Source organism: Rutidosis leptorrhynchoides, chromosome 1 (genome assembly GCF_046630445.1).
Source record: "Rutidosis leptorrhynchoides isolate AG116_Rl617_1_P2 chromosome 1, CSIRO_AGI_Rlap_v1, whole genome shotgun sequence".
NCBI classification, from domain to species: Eukaryota; Viridiplantae; Streptophyta; class Magnoliopsida; order Asterales; family Asteraceae; genus Rutidosis; species Rutidosis leptorrhynchoides.
Window position 1 is genome coordinate 16,478,642 of NC_092333.1, and position 16,728 is coordinate 16,495,369.

At 35.1% G+C, this 16,728-nt stretch overlaps 3 protein-coding genes across 3 annotated transcripts; all 3 read left to right on the top strand.

Annotated features, from left to right (window-relative positions):
- The first annotated feature begins 322 nt into the window (after positions 1 to 322).
- On the top strand, positions 323 to 3,321 carry LOC139842762 (GDSL esterase/lipase At5g03820-like). Its single transcript, XM_071832888.1, has 5 exons — positions 323 to 597; positions 1,093 to 1,220; positions 1,644 to 1,877; positions 1,990 to 2,245; positions 3,038 to 3,321. The coding sequence occupies exons 1-5, from the start codon at positions 351 to 353 to the stop codon at positions 3,319 to 3,321; spliced, it is 1,149 nt and encodes a 382-aa protein (XP_071688989.1). The 5' UTR covers positions 323 to 350.
- A 368-nt stretch (positions 3,322 to 3,689) lies between these two features.
- LOC139842831 (GDSL esterase/lipase At3g53100-like) lies at positions 3,690 to 12,005 on the top strand. Its single transcript, XM_071832951.1, has 5 exons — positions 3,690 to 3,930; positions 4,046 to 4,170; positions 4,454 to 4,687; positions 11,460 to 11,715; positions 11,812 to 12,005. Exons 1-5 carry the CDS (start codon positions 3,690 to 3,692, stop codon positions 12,003 to 12,005), a joined length of 1,050 nt encoding a protein of 349 aa, XP_071689052.1.
- A 632-nt stretch (positions 12,006 to 12,637) lies between these two features.
- Positions 12,638 to 16,073, top strand: LOC139842893 (pentatricopeptide repeat-containing protein At5g03800-like). Its single transcript, XM_071833013.1, has 3 exons — positions 12,638 to 15,245; positions 15,448 to 15,639; positions 15,737 to 16,073. The coding sequence occupies exons 1-2, from the start codon at positions 12,638 to 12,640 to the stop codon at positions 15,450 to 15,452; spliced, it is 2,613 nt and encodes an 870-aa protein (XP_071689114.1). The 3' UTR covers positions 15,453 to 15,639; positions 15,737 to 16,073.
- The last annotated feature ends 655 nt before the right edge of the window (positions 16,074 to 16,728 follow it).

Genomic DNA, 16,728 nt, shown 5'->3' on the forward strand with positions numbered 1-16,728 from the left:
TTTGAATATAGCAGGTGATTTTTCTTCGCGCTGTAGGTTTTTTTTTTAAAATATTTTTTTTTTTTTTTTTTTTTTTTTTTTTTTTTTTTTTATCGAAATTTTCTTTACGATCAATTAATTTGATAGTTTAATATGTTTCTTATAAGTAGTGTAAAACTGAAAACTGACCCATGTCTGGGTATCATAATTATGTTGATTTGTTTTCAAAATAAATCCAAGTCATGCCATCTAACTTTCATAAGAGAAACATAATATATTATTTAGACATTAACGTTAGTTAGAATTTAGTTACATTGTCTTTAAGTTCTCCTCTACAAAATTGGATATTTTATTGATTTCGAAGAGGAAAAATGGATCATCTTAATCTTAACCGCTGCATTTTTATGTCATCATATGTTTTTGTATCTGTGATCATGATCAATGGCTATCAACTTGTTCCAGCGTTATGCATCTTCGGCGATTCTGTAATGGATGCCGGAAACAACAATTATCTACCCACTTTTCTCCGAGCCAACTTTCTTCCTTATGGAAGAGATTTTGTAACTCATGAACCTACTGGTAGATTTTGCAATGGAAAATTAGCTGTAGATTACACTGGTAAGTGTTAAATCTCAATCTTGACGTTTTCTTGATATTTAGTCGTAATTCTTATTATTATATTGATTTAGTGCTGAATGGTTGATAATAATCTGAATGATTCAAAGGTTTTGAATGAAATTGATTCTGAATGACAGTAACCTGTTTGATAATCATTTTTAACGGATATTGTGAATGATGTAAAATTACCTTATTAACCTTTAACATGAATAAAAACTACAATGTAGTTGTTTAATAAGTGTTACTAATATAAATTAAAGAAAATTCAGAGGTAAACCATTCCATTAAGAGGTAAACAAACACACCCTTACTAAATTTGATAAGATCTAGCTCTTACACATTTTTCGAGGTCGAAGGTACAAATCCCAATCACTGCAAACAATTTACAGGATTCATAGCATTTACTACTTAAATATCCATATTTTTGCTCTAGCCTGATGGTTGCTCTTCGGTATTTGTTCATAACTATTTTTCACATGTATTTTTTATGAGCAGCTGAATACCTTGGATTTCGTACATACCCACCACCATACCTAAGTGCCGCCAACGGAACCCTACTTCTAAATGGTGCCAACTTTGCTTCTGCCGGTTCTGGTTTTTACCACCGAACGGCAAGACTATATGTAATAATCTCTCATTTTTCCCTTCTTCAATTAAGGTTTGTGCATATCCAACTATATGCTGATAGAAAACAGAATTTGAGATTATAGTCTCTCTAATGTAGATTGTAATCTTGACTCGTTTACGCACTGGTAAAGTTTTATTCTTCAATTTGGTTATGTTTTATTCTTAACATTACAAACTGGTAAAGTTGAAATTAACTCATAAGGGAAAATGTGAAATTGAGTCAGAACGGTCAAAGTGTCAAATGGATCAATAATCGGCGAAATGTTTTTTCTTTTTTATTTGAACTAAAATTTTCTTTGTTATCATTTTCTTTAAACGTGGATCCTGTATTATATTAGACACACTAATATACAGTGAGCTGAATCCTAATCCAACACTGCCATTTGTCTTTCTGATTAATAGTTTTTCGAATCTTGTAGCAATCAATCACATTAACACGCCAGATAGCATATTATCGGGACTGGCAAGACCAAGTGGTGAATATAGTAGGACATAAGAGAACAAATGCCATATTTTCAAGAGGAATTCACATTTTATGTGCAGGAAACAGTGATTTTCTCCAGCATTACTACATCAGTCCCCTTTTGAACAGAATGTATACACCTTCACAGTTTTCAAAAATTCTATTAAATTCATATTATGCCTTCGTAGAGGTAAAATAACTTTTTTAGAACCTCATAAAATAAACCACATTGCACACATATTTTTTTTTTTTTTTTTTTTTAGATTTTTGTTCTAAGTTTATATGATATATGATATGTGTAGAGTCTTTATAGTTTAGGAGTAAGAAGGATCGGAGTAACAACGTTACCGCCAGTTGGATGTTTGCCAGCTGCTATTACTCTTTTTGGTGATAAAACTAGAGGATGCGTATCCAGGTTTAACAACGACGCAATGATGTTTAACAACAAGCTAAATGAAACATCCCAGAGATTAGTGGCACAATTTCCAGGCCTAAAACTCGTTATCTTCGACATTTACCATCCCCTGCTTGATATAATCACAAATCCTAGCAATAATGGTAACATTCTGACATTTTCAACCTCTTGTTATTTTTGTTTTGTTTTTCTTCATGACTATTGCTTGGGATTGGGTTGTGACAAGATGGGTGGGTCAGTTGGTTGGGTAATGGGGGTGACGGGCAGTGGCGAATCTAGGATGGAAATTTAATGGAGTCCTAATTTTCTTTTTCCATTCATAATTATTAAGTTAGTTTACTTTCAAAAACTATAAATCCTGCAATATTTAAGAATATTTAAGAGTATTTAATAAAATTTAAAGATAGTGGGGTCATGGGACCCAATGACCCACTAGGTTGATTCGCCAATGGTGACGGTCATAATGGGATTGGATTTTTCTGGGATAAAATAATGGGATTGGGTTGAAATGAACCGTTTGTAGTATGGGTAAAAAAAGTTAACAAAGACTAAATTACTGGTCCAAAACAGGCCGGGTCGGATTGTATTTTCTACAAACACTTTTTGTCAATTAATAATTAGTCCGTAATAAGTTAAGCACAAATGATGTTTAGAAACACAATAGTATTAAAGTACTAATTTAGATATTATGGATCAACAATTTGACACGTTTGACTAGCTTGTGACGCTTTCATTTATATTTAGATTTTGTTTGGATCAAACATAACTCAGATCATATGTCTACTATTCAATACATCTGATTCAAGTGTTCGAATTTCATCTATATTTAGAGCCCGTTTGGGATTCAACATAACCCAAATCTGTATGTTAGTAGGTAAACGAGTCAAAATTTGTCACTTTCTGTTAGAACACTGATTGATTTTAATGATGTGTAGACTTTTATGAGTCAAGGAGAGGTTGCTGTGGAACTGGGATATTTGAGACGTCGTTTCTTTGCAATGCAAACTCCATAGGTACTTGCTCGAATGCAACAGGTTATGTGTTTTGGGATGGATTTCATCCTTCTGAAGCTGCTAACCGAATCTTGGCACAGACTCAACTTGCGCAAGGGCTAAACTTAATTTTTTATAACTGTTACATTTATAATATGAAATGGCTTATATGTATCTCTGTTTGTATTAAGTTGACAATGTTCTTTTGCAAGATGTTCAAAATCTAACATAATCGGTGTAACTTATTGACAGTATAAATCTGATGTAGTTTTATCCCTATGTCAAAAAAAGATCTTGAATTGAAAGTTAGAACCTTATTTCAAGAATGGAGGATCATATATGAAATTGAATAAAATTAAAAAGATTGTCACACCATTTTCCTTTCTTTCCATCTTGGTCACTCGAAACTAACAGCTTCTCTAACTTTCTTTGTCACTTCTTAAAAACGGTCAAGATTAAAGAAAACCCATATTTGCTCATACAGTATTAAAGTAGTTATCTTTGACAAAGTTTTAGTTGGAAATTAGGACAAGTCTTTTAAAAGTATATGTTTGTGTGAACTTGTTAAAATGGTTGATCAATCAGGGAAAAAGAAATGGAGTATTCCACGTGTCGACTCTTAATCTTATCGTGTATTGCCGTCTCCATTAACATGATTCACAGCAACCCTCTTGTTCCAGCGTTATGCATCTTCGGTGACTCTTCAATGGACGTAGGAAACAACAATCACTTTATGACTTTACTCAAAGCAAACTTCTTACCTTATGGAAGAGACTTCATAACTCATAAACCGACAGGTCGGTTCTGCAATGGGAAATTAGCAGTAGATTATGCCGGTAATTTTCTCACAATCTCAACTAAATCCAGAATATAAATTCAGTAAAATTTGTTAGAAGTTTCACTTTTTTCCCAAGTTTCTGTTTGTTTTGCATGTACGTGTTGTACCAGCAGCTGAATACCTAGGATTCAAAACATACCCACTACCTTACCTGAGTGCAACCAACGAAACTCTCCTAACAGGAGCCAACTTTGCCTCTGCCGGTACCGGTTTTTATGACAAGACAACATTATTATTTGTAATATTTCTCTTTTCTTTGTAACTGAAGTTCAACTCATACGTTCGATACTAGAGATGGATTATGAATGCAGAAGTCATTCAAGTATTCAACTATTTACATCAATATTACTCCCCTTTGCAAATTAATTGTCCATATATGACTATCACAACATTATATTCTTTTATAAGATGACCATTTTATCCTTTCTGTTGATGGTTGCTCTTGCTTCATTAGGAGTATATAAAAAAATAGTTAATTATATCCATTTATTTAGTTAATTATGGTCATTGGTATGGTGTAGCAAGCGATTACGTTACCAAGACAGGTATCGTATTATGAGGACTGGCGGAACCGAGTGGCAAGAAAAGTTGGAAAAGAAAGAGCTTATGCAATGATTTCAGGTGGAATTCACATCTTAAGTGCAGGAAGCAGTGACTTTCTACAGAATTACTACATCAACCCTTTGTTGAACACAATCTATACACCTTCACAGTTTTCAGATATTCTGTTGACATCATACAACACCTTCGTACAGGTATTCAATATATTACTTGTATTGTACAGGGTTAAGTCCATGGGTAAACGGGTAAACTGATAAGGTTTCCTTTGTTTACACTATCATATGTATTTTTAGTCAGATGTGCATCATTTATAAGTAACAACCAGTCTAAGTTTTACCAATGACTGAATCTATACTTGTTTGGTTGCCCAATATGGGGCGTGTGCTTTGCCGTCAAATCTAGCTGGCCAATTTAACGCCATTTGACGGATGTTGCTTTACTTTTGACACAAATTGTGCGTCAGTCACAAACAAAACGGAAAAAATATATGCGTTGGATTTTTTTATACCCACTCTGCCAATCATGATTTGACACGTAAATATCTATAATATTAATTTATTTTTATTCGATCTTCCAATCGTATATTTTTTTTTTTGAAAGGCAAGTAGAATTGAAATAAAAACCAACCGAAGAACAGAAGAATGAGAAGGACCAACAAAAGAAAGGCCCAACTCAAAAAAAAACAAAAACGCAAGAGCTAATTTGCAAAGATTGCAAAAAACCAATACACGAATCTAAGTCATACTAAGATAAACACTAGGATTATTCAACCAAGTCAACCAATCGAAATTTTTTCCTTTTGTTCTTCTCGAAATCCATTCGAAGGATTTAATTTGAATTTCATTTAGAGCCACCGGAGCGGTCCAACTTTTACCGCGGAAGACCATATTGTTCCGATTTTTCCAAATAAAATATGCACAAACCCATTCAATTGCTTGCCAAATTTGTTTCCCAAACTCGGAAGCCATACTCGATAAGTTTCCACGAAGAATTTCCCCAACGCTTAGGTTTGAAAATTGCCCCAAGTTCCACCATCCATATACACGATTCCAAAGCTCCATTGAGTGTTTGCAGAAAATCAGAGAGTGATCAACGGATTCTAAGTCATCATCGCATAGTGGACAACGCACGGTATGTAAATCGACGCCTCTTTTATCAAGTTCACACCTCACCGGTAATCGCCTTTTGAGCGCACGCCAAACAAAGATTTCCAACTTTCTAGGAACTAGTTTATTTCGCAATGTCTCCATGTTCCCAATATGGTTCGCTTGATACTGATCATTGATGAGTTTTGAGAGTTTCTTGACCGTAAACAATCCGGACGAAGCAAGAGACCATTGCCAAGAATCACGTTCCCCCTGATGAAAATTGTGGGCCGAAATAAGAGTGATAAGGTTCGCCAGCTCAGTCTCACTTCTGCCAGTGGGCCTGCGAGCCCAATCCCAAATGAAAACAGGCCCTGCATCTGTGATTTGAATACGAGAATTAACTGTAGCTGCCTTGGTCCTCTCTAGCTGATATAGTCTTGTGAATCTGGAGCTCAGTTTAACATTCCCGATCCACAAGTCGTCCCAAAATGATGTTGAGTTTCCGTTTCCAATTTTTTTGACGAAAGAATTTTTGAAACTAATGCCAAGATCTTCTATTGCTTTTCCTGCAACAATAATGTTATACCAAGTGCCCGGAAATGAAACCCGAAGTGAATCGGGATCCAACTCCAAACCACCATTCGAACCATAAATACTACGAATTATTCTAACCCAGAGTGAATCGGCTTCGGTTTTAAACCTCCACCACCACTTTCCCAATAGAGCAAGATTTTTGTTATTTAAATTCCCAATATTTAACCCCCCATTTTCAAAAGACATAGTGACATGTTCCCATTTAACCCAAGAAATTTTAGAACCCGAATCTGACCCGCCCCAAAAGAAAGAACGACGTAACCTCTCAAGAATTTTTAACACGCATTGCGGAGCACGGAAGAGTGAGAAATAATACAATGGGAGACTAGATAAAACCGAGTTAATAAGGACTATTCTTCCCCCAAATGACATCGATCGCATTCTCCAACTTGATAATCTTTTTTTAAACTTGTCAATTACCGGGATCCAGTCACTTGATTTATTCATCCTCGACCCAATTGTTAAACCAAGATAAGAAAACGGAAACTTTCCGACTTGACAACCAATACGATTAGCCACATGATTTACTTCATCAAAATCTACACCAATACCATATAGGCAACTTTTTTGGAGATTAACTTTTAACCCCGAGGCCAACTCAAAGCATTTTAGGAGGTTTCGAATACTGTAGACATTTTCTCTAGACCATTTCCCAAGAAAAATAGTATCATCGGCGTATTGAAGATGCGATAACAATACTTTATCCCTCCCAATTTCCACACCTTTTAATAGGCCCGAGTTCATAGCCGCTTTGACTAAAATGTTCAACCCTTCTGCGGCCAGAATGAATAAAAAAGGAGATAGCGGGTCCCCTTGTCGTACCCCCCGACTTAGGTTAAACTCGTTTGTCGGCGACCCATTGATGAGAATAGAAATGGAAGCCGAACTCAAGCATGCATATATCCACTTCCTCCATTTGACACCGAAACCCATACTTTTCATTACTTCCATAAGAAAATTCCAATTAAGACAATCAAACGCCTTTTCAAAATCGACTTTAAAGAGAACACCTTTTTGTTTGGATGATTTTAAAAAACCGATGCTTTCATTAACAACTAAAGCCCCATCAAGAATAAATCTATCTTTTAAAAAAGCACTTTGTTCCGGACCAATCAAAGACGGAATAGTCTTCCTAAGTCGGTTAGATAGGATCTTTGAAATGATTTTGTAGTAACTACCAATAAGACTGATGGGTCGATAGTCACCAAACCCTAATGCATCAACTCTCTTAGGAATTAAAGAGACAAAAGATGCATTACATCCCCTTGAGAATTCCGACTTATCCCAAAACCACATAATTGCCTCAATTAACTCGACTTTGATAATTTCCCAATATTTTTTAAAAAATCTCATGTTAAAACCATCGGGACCCGGGGCTTTGTTACTTCCACAATCACAAATAGCATTGAAAATTTCTTTTTCATCAAAATGTACCTCTAGAGCATTTGCTTCATCAATTGAGAGCGATGGATATGATAAATCTTCAAGACTCGGTCGTTCAAAATTTGATTCTTTAAAAACATGGCTAAAATGTTTGTGTGCTTCAACTTTAATATCCTTAGGAGAGTCGTTCCAAACACCATTTATTTTCAACCCACGAATATTACTCTTGTTGTTGTTTCTTTTTATTACCGAGTGAAAAAATTTAGTATTTTCGTCCCCTTCAACAACCCAACGGACTCGGGCTTTTTGTTTTAGCATATCAATTTTGATTCTTTCTTTGTCTCCCCATTTCTTTCGCGTCTCCCTCCATAGATCTAGGTCGGGCCCGCTAAGAGGTCCATTTTCAGCTTGTAATTCGAATTCCATTGCCACTGATCTGAGATATTCTATTTCAACATCTAATTTATTGTATTTGCCATTACTCCACATTCTTAAAGCATTTTTTACATTTTTGAGTTTGTTCCGAAACACACAATCTTTACGAACGTTATTTTCCACCGGTAATACCCACGCATCACGAATAACCGACTCAATTTCTTCATCATCTAACCAAGCATCAAAAATCTTGAACGGTTTAGGACCGAAATTCCTATCTTCATCTTTTAAAATAATCGGGCAGTGATCCGAGTGATGCCTATCTAAAGCTAAAGCTGTGAGATCTTTCCACAAATTGACAAAACGTTGGTTAACAAGAAAACGATCAATTTTACTAAATTTAATACCATCATCACTAACCCGAGTGAAATTACGACCTCCAAGAGGGATTTCGATCAAACTAGTATCTGTAATAAAATCATTAAAAAGACGAGCTCTATATTCAATGAATTCACAATTTAGTCTTTCATATTGGTTCCTCACTTCATTGAAATCACCACATAACAACCACGCTTCATCATTACCATCAATTAAGTTGTGTAGGGAGTTCCACAAACGCTTTTTATTAATGTCATCGTGCGGACCATACACGTTAACAATGTTGAAACTAGCACCCGAACTTTTCCAAACCCCTTTAATGCCCATGAAAAAGTCAGAGTTAATCACGTCAATACCTTCAAAATCAATTGTATCCCAAATAAGCAATTGGCCTCCCGATTTTCCCACCATTTCCTTTTGGATGAAATTACAATTAGCCGATCCCCATAGAGATTGAATCCAGTTCAAGTCCACAAGGTGTAGCTTCGTTTCTTGTAACGCCAAAAAGGAAGGTTTTTCTTTAACTATTAAGCGTCTAACCCACCCAACAACATCAACCTTTCCCCCGATTTTAAAACTTCTAATGTTTAAAGATATAGCCTTCATACTGACACTGATTAAGACGAACATAATGAAAACCAGGCCAAAGGAATTAAAGAGAAGTTTTTTTAACCTTCCACTTTAATCCTATCTTGGACCCATATTCCTTAATACCCATAGAATCCAACGAGTCACTACAATAATCAGAGGAATTATGTTTAGCCGTACCTGATGATAATTTGTCAGATGATACCTTTATTGCACATGAAGAGCAATTCGAACGAATAGGTTGATTATCAGGACGCTTCTTTCTCGCTGAGTTTTTTGCATTCATGAATTTGGAAGATGTTTTCCAGCGACGTATACCAGTCCAGCAACAGTCTTTTTTTTGATCAAACCCTTTTTTTGATTTATTTGGAACTTTCTTGCTTTTTGAGATATCGACTGAATTACCAGTTGATAATGATGAAGAACATTTATTTTTCATAGCTTTGGAAAGCTTCCTGGTCTTTGTGCTCTTTTCTATTTTCTGGACCCCATCACATGACATTGTGTTATCCATATTGGAGTTAGATTCCAAGTTATTTACTAACTGTTCTTCCACATGCAAAATATTAGAGCCCAAGTTTTGGCCCAAGTTGATAATATTGGGCTCATGGTTATCATTTACTGTGCGCTTTTCAAAATTCTCCTTTACGTTATTACTTTCTTCGGTATTATGACTGTCCCGAGTACTGGACCCATTTTTTGGCGTGAATTTAGGCATGATATTAGGCGTGATATCTTCCACATCATTATGTTTGGCTGTAGATGCATTGGGAGATGAAAAGCTGACATCATCAATAGTGTTTCCTTGGAAATTATTTTTTAAACCATGACAACCGGATTGTTCGTCTTCTACTTCAATATTCCGGTGATCTTTCATCTCCGGAGGAACAATATTTTCTGGGGAACAAGCCTCTTGAGCATTTTCTTCGTGGGAATTATTTTCCTGAACCGGATCATGACCCTTTTCTTCATGAACATGCGTGTAATTGGCTGCATTATTGAAAAGAAAATCATCTTCCGAATCATAATTAAAATTGCTGTCCTCTTCATTGTTTTCGTTTTCGAAGGTGTCATCAATAAACTCTTCATTATCATCGTCTTCTTCTTTATCACATGTATGACAGCTTTCTTCTGGATTATTAAAAATCATATGAACTAATCGGTTGGTATCTTCTTTAACCTGGATTCGCACAATCTTGTTATCACAACTGATTATAGACATACCTTCAATCATGCTTGCATTGTTTGTAAGCAATAGAACGGATCCAACAATAAGGTTTTGGTTTTCACGATCAACACTACAATTCTCCATCTCCAAAACTTTTCCCCATTTTTCAGCAACGTTTTTGAAAACATTTTCATTCCAACATTTCACTGGAACACCAGTAATATCAACCCAAACCAATCTACCCGTTGAGAAATATAACGAGTCAAGAAGTGCACATGAATCACACCACTTATGAAGCGCATGATCTTTATTTCTTAAGACCATGTTAGCTTCGAAGCATGAATTGAAAATCAGTAAGAAATCAAGACCTCCCAAATATTTGATGTCACAGTTTATTAATCCTTCCGCTCTGCATAAATCTGAAAATTGTACGATTTTTTTCCAATCTGTAAGTGTTCCAACAATTGAGCGATTGAAAAGGCGTGAGTTGCAATCAGCCTCCCTAATGTGAATGATGTTGGACTTGGCTCCAACAAAGTTCTCATTCTTACTTGAGAGCTTTTCCCTTAAATCCTTTACGTCTTTCTTCTTGAGATGATTTCTCAAGTCTGTTGACAATCCACCAGTGACCTCATTATAGCTTCTATTGTCCCTAAAACTACTATCCCATGGGTTGGCTTTTTCTTTCTGATGATATGACCCATTTGTCTTCCTATCATTAGCTGACGAGATATTCTGTTTTCTCTCAGAAGCTTTGTATATCCTAATTGGAACATCACCCATCTTGATATTACCCAATGATCTTAACAACCCATCTTCATCTTTTACGTTTGCAAACCTAACAAAAGCAAATCTTTTACCATTTTTCAATCTTTTTCCTACCAAATAGATATCTCTAATGTCCCCAAACGGTTTGAAAATCTTCCATAAATCTTCCACCCCCCAAGTTTCCGGAAAGTTAAAGAACATGAAGGATGTAAGATGGATTCCGAATAACCTAATTAATCGATTTTGTAGTCCCCCATTGTAGTTTCCTCGATCTCCAGCCGTGCCGTTCGCTTTGCGGTTTCTCTCTCTCTCTCTCAACATTCTCTCTCTCTATTTTTTTCTTCCAATCGTATATTGCTACATCACCCAAAACATTTCTACAAAAAATTGACACTCAACTTTAACATTCACTATAACACAACTTCAAAATTTGATACTGTCAAATCACAATCAAATTCTACTCTCTCCTCCCATAAACACCAAATTTACCTACATGCCACGGTCACTATAACAAGTGGTCTTATTTGTTTCCATTATGTTGTATTCTGTATTATTAATGGAAATTTCCATTTTGAACTTATTTCAAGAACAATTAAATGCAACTTTCACCATTGTCTTTTGCAGAAACTTTACCAATTAGGAGTAAGAAAGATTGGAGTCACAACATTACCGCCAATGGGATGTTTGCCGGGGGCCATCACTTTATTTGGTTTCGGAACAAATAAGTGTATGTCGAGACTAAATGATGACGCAATGATGTTTAACAAAAGTCTAAACGAGACATCTCAAAAACTAGTTGCCAGATATCGTGACCTCAAAATAGTGGTCTTTGACATCTATCAGCCTCTACTTGATATCATCACTAAACCTAGCGATCATGGTAACCTTATATTTGATCACCCATAGTTGTTTTATTGTTACGGTATTTATTTATTTAGTATTTGTTTTGAATACTCGAGAATATGGTTATGTGCAGGTTTTTCTGAATCAAGGAGAGGTTGTTGTGGAACTGGTATAGTTGAGATTTCATTTCTTTGCAATGCAATATCAATTGGTACATGCTCAAATGCAACAAGTTATGTGTTTTGGGATGGATTTCATCCGTCTGAAGCTACGAACCAAATGTTAACGCGCAAACTACTCATGCAAGGATTGTCTCTAATTTCGTAAAACAACTAAGTATGAAGATCATGAGATTACGTAACATCCGGTTCGGTATTAGATGAGAAGAAAATGTCTTGGTGTAAAAGCTCAAAAATTTCGTTATGATCTTAACATTGGACGATTCTTCTAGTGTAAAACATACGATTGTCACTGTTCACCAGCCGTCAATTTTGACTTATTTAGTTATTTCCCTAACGCTTTTTAAGTAAATAAATAGATTTTCGATCCTTATTATCACAAAAGCGCATTTGGTTGAGTGGTCGGCATGCTTCTTTCTCAAACAGGTGCTTAGGTTTGATTCCTGAGTGCATTTTTATTTTTTAATTGGTATCAAATAAGTTTGTAAACTTCAGCAAATTTTTATAAAGATAATTAAGGAAAATGCTAATCATATACTTGTGCTATAGTTAAACTTAACGTATTTAGAATTTCATATTTGTAACTTAGAGTTTTACTAAATAAATATAAATATTCATCAAATTAAACAAATAAAATAAGTGTTAAAAAATATTCAAAATTTTATACTCCTTATTAAGTAACTTTAATTAATCCAAATCTAGCATTAAAAAATTAAAATGGCTGTTCGTTTATAGGAGGTGATAACAGAGCTCAACGTTGGGCCAACGCTTTCTTCATCAATGGCTGCAATTAACCTCCCAATTTCTACCACCACCGCAACCGCAGCCCCATCATCATCATCATTATCATCATCATCATCATCAACAATTTTTCCAAAACTATCGCCACCCAACTCAACAATCAATTCTCTTTCTTTCTCAAACAAAATCCCACATTTACTTCAATTATCACTTCAAACTAAAAACAATAAACTTGCAATGTCAATTCACACTTCACTTATCAAAAACCTTCAAACCAACAACCCCGAACACACCTACTTTTTCAACACACTTATCCTCACTTACTTCAAATTAGGCCTTTCATTTCATGCTTACAAAGTTTTCAACTCTTTACAGTACCCTGATGTTGTTACATTTACATCAATCATTTCTTGGCTTTCTAAGTCAAAGTTTGATCATGATGTTGATAAAGCTGTGAACTTTTTCTTTCAAATGAGGGATTTGGGCATTGAGCTTAATGAGTATAGTTTCGTTGCTATTTTGACAGTTTGTGGACGGTTTTCGGATTTACAGTTTGGTTGTCAGGTTCATTGTTTAGCTGTTAAGTTAGGATATGTTGATGATAGTTTCGTTGGTAATGCTTTAATGGGGTTTTATTGTAGGTTCCATGGTTGTTTAGATTGTGTAGTTAAGGTGTTTGATGAAATGTCTCAAAGGGGAAGCTCTAATATTTCTTCATGGAATACGGTTATATCTTGTTTTAGTAAGGAATGTATGTATGATAAAGCGTTGGAATTATTTCATGATTTGTTGGTAGGAACTGATGGAGTTGAAGTTGACGGTTTTACTCTTTCGACTGTTTTAACTGCCTGTACCGAACATGGTGCGATTAACGAAGGATTTGGAGTTCACGCGTGTGCTGTAAAGTATGGTTTGGTGGATGATAACTTGAGTGTTGGTAATGCACTGATTGGATTTTATAGCAAGTGCGGGAACGTAAAGGATGTGGTGCGTTTGTTTGATAGGATGGTTAATAAAGATGTAATAACATGGACACAAATGATATCTGCTTATATGGAGTCTGGACTTGTTGAAATGGCAGAGGAAGTGTTCGATAAAATGCCTGAGAGAAACTGTGTCTCATATAACACCCTCTTACAAGGGTTTTGCCAAAAAGGTTATGCGTCGAAAGCCTTGCGTATGTTTTGCATTATGGTGAACGAAGGTGTGGAGTTAGATGATTTCTCACTGTCAATTGTAATTAATGCTTGTGGGTTGCTTGCGGATAAAAGCACAAGCGAACAGATACATGGATTCGTTTTGAAGTGCGGGTATGGGTTAAATGACCGTATTGAATCTGCATTGATTGATATGTGCACAAAGTGTGGAAGGATAGATGATGCAGAAGAATTGTTTAACTCCCATTCGTTAACTCAAAACAGTTCGATTATATGGACATCCATGATTTGTGGGTATGCTAGACACGGGCTTCCATTTGAAGCCCTTTCTTTGTTTTTTAAAGGTCAAGGTGAAAACTTTATTGCCATCGATGAGGTTGTATCAACTGCGGTCCTTGGTGTCTGCGCGACACTAGGGTTTGACCAAATTGGTCAACAAATTCATTCTAATGCTATAAAACTAGATTTGCTCCATGACATAAAAGTTGGAAACGCATTAATTGGAATGTATAGCAAGTGTGGCAATATGATTGCTGCTATTAGGGTTTTCGATAGCATGAAACGACACGATATTGTTTCTTGGAATAGTTTATTGGCTTGTTATATATTTCACAAACAAGGGGATAACGCGTTGGATTTATGGGAGAAAATGAAAAAGAAAAATATAAAGCCTGATTCTATCACTACACTCTTGATAATCTCAGCTTACACACACACGAAACTGAATATGGTTAATGAGTGTTATGCATTTTTTCAGTATATGAAGACAAGTTACAACATTGGGCCTGATTCGAATCATTACGCATCGTTGGTTAATGTTTTTGGAAAATGGGGTTTACTTGAAGAGGCTTATGACATCATCAAGAATATGCCGTACGAGCCAGACCCGTTTGTATGGAAAGCTTTGCTTGATCAATGTAGAACTCATATGAATACAGTTATTGGCAAAAAAGCTGCTAAAGAAATTCTTGCTAAAAAGCCGAACGATCCATCGACGTACATACTTGTATCTAACTTGTATTCTGCATCTGGGAGATGGCATTGTTCTGAAACCGTACGCGAAGAAATGAGAGAAAAGGGTATTCAAAAACGACCAGGAAAAAGTTGGATTATACATGAAAACAAGGTACATTCGTTTTACGCAAGAGACAAATCACATGCCCGGTTTAAAGACATTTACAGTGGACTAGATATATTGGTTATGGAATGTTTGAAAATTGGTTATGTTCCGGATACTAATTTTGTGCTTCATGAAGTTGAGGAACATCAAAAAAGGGATTTTTTATACTACCATAGTGCAAAACTTGCTGTTACTTATGGTCTTTTAATGACTAATGGTCGAATGCCTGTTCGTGTTATGAAAAATATTCTTCTTTGTGGAGATTGTCATAGTTTCTTCAAGTATGTTTCTATCGTCACCAAGAGGGAGATTCATATTAGGGATGCGTCCGGATTTCATTGTTTTGCCAATGGTGAATGTACATGCAAAGGTAAGACTTGATCTAAATTTTGAACATACAAATGTTGCCTAAATTTTTACTATTATATCATCCTGAATACCAATACCAATTTATGTCTTATGAAGCGTAAAGCTAATGAGATTGATGAAGCTTAAAGTTAATGATTAACTATGAAAGCTGTAAACTTTTGTGGCATCTGTAAAAGAAAAGTTTCTTATGATGTGATGTACAGATTGAGAGTATGGTTAATCCGGATATCAAATTTAAGACTCATCCTAGTATGAACGGAGACCTTTTCTCCAATGGTGATATACTCGGATTAAAAGATCCTAATAGGCCATTTCTTGCTGACCAGTATGATGATGATCTTAGTCTCCTTAAATGGAGAATGCAAAGTAAATACGTCAAGATGTAACGTTAACTAGTAAGTTTTTATTATGCATCTGTTTCTGTTTGTATGTTGGTTAATTTCGTTATGTACTGTATGACTGTATCCTGAATCCATTTCCCTTGTTTGTCAGTAAACAGCTAGCCCTCTGCTTCTGGAAATGAGACCTATGTTAGCTTGGAATATCAAGATTTGTCGATGTTTGATTTACAGAATGCAGTTCAATGGTTCATTCGGTCCCCTATTTCAGCTATAAGAGAGGAACCGAATGTAAAGCAGGTCGATGGCAAATGGATTTGTTGGTGGCGTCGAAGTGGCTAGAAGAAGAAATTTATTGTATTACTGTATGTACTATAAAAGCGGTAAACGAATAAGATTTTAAAATGGTTAACCATTCTTTACCCATATGTTCACCAAAATAGACTAATACAGAGTAATATAAATAAATTATAACAATAAATAATAATTAAAAAGGAATATATTATATGAAAAAGATGGATGGATTTATAAAGAAATATTTATTTTTCAAGACTGTACATACAACTAATTTTGCTGCAAGATTTGTACTTGATGTAAGTTGTTGCTTTTGCTTTCTGTTAATGGATTTTGTTGACATGATTTCATATCTAAAATGGTGGAATGCTCGACTTATGCTGCCTAGTTCTAGTGTACGATTCAAAAAGACAAACGTACTACTTGGTAATGCATCACATATTCCATTTCTGTTTGCTTTACAAATTGTTGTGTTTTGCAGAAACAGAATATTATAACTTGGACCACTGTGTTCAAATATTATAATGTACATTTGCACCCTTTTATTTCGGGTTTATCTTTTTATCCCACCTCAACCATATGCATGCATTCTTGAATTATATATTTTTATATGTATAAATAAAATAAATTATTGTATAAAAGTATGAAAGTAGTAGTGATATACGGGAGTAGTATTTATATATTTATAAGAGATATAAGAGATGAGCAATTCAACAGTGAATGAAAATAAGTCAATTTTATTAATAAGTAAACATTTATATAATTCCTGATCACTCCCACTAATGACAATTTCATTTAAAAAGTCACTAGTGTAATAAAATGTGCAATTCAAATTTTAATTAGTTTTTAATT

Bases quoted from the DNA above. Each gene is read 5' to 3' on its own strand.
- LOC139842831 (XM_071832951.1), top strand. From the start codon at position 3,690: ATGGAGTATTCCACGTGTCGACTCTTAATCTTATCGTGTATTGCCGTC. The intron at 4,171-4,453 runs GTAATATTTCTC...GGTATGGTGTAG, and splicing joins ACAAGACAACATTATTATTT to CAAGCGATTACGTTACCAAG. The intron at 11,716-11,811 runs GTAACCTTATAT...GGTTATGTGCAG, and splicing joins CACTAAACCTAGCGATCATG to GTTTTTCTGAATCAAGGAGA.
- LOC139842762 (XM_071832888.1), top strand. From the start codon at position 351: ATGGATCATCTTAATCTTAACCGCTGCATTTTTATGTCATCATATGTT. The intron at 1,878-1,989 runs GTAAAATAACTT...TGATATGTGTAG, and splicing joins CATATTATGCCTTCGTAGAG to AGTCTTTATAGTTTAGGAGT. The intron at 2,246-3,037 runs GTAACATTCTGA...AATGATGTGTAG, and splicing joins CACAAATCCTAGCAATAATG to ACTTTTATGAGTCAAGGAGA.
- LOC139842893 (XM_071833013.1), top strand. From the start codon at position 12,638: ATGGCTGCAATTAACCTCCCAATTTCTACCACCACCGCAACCGCAGCC.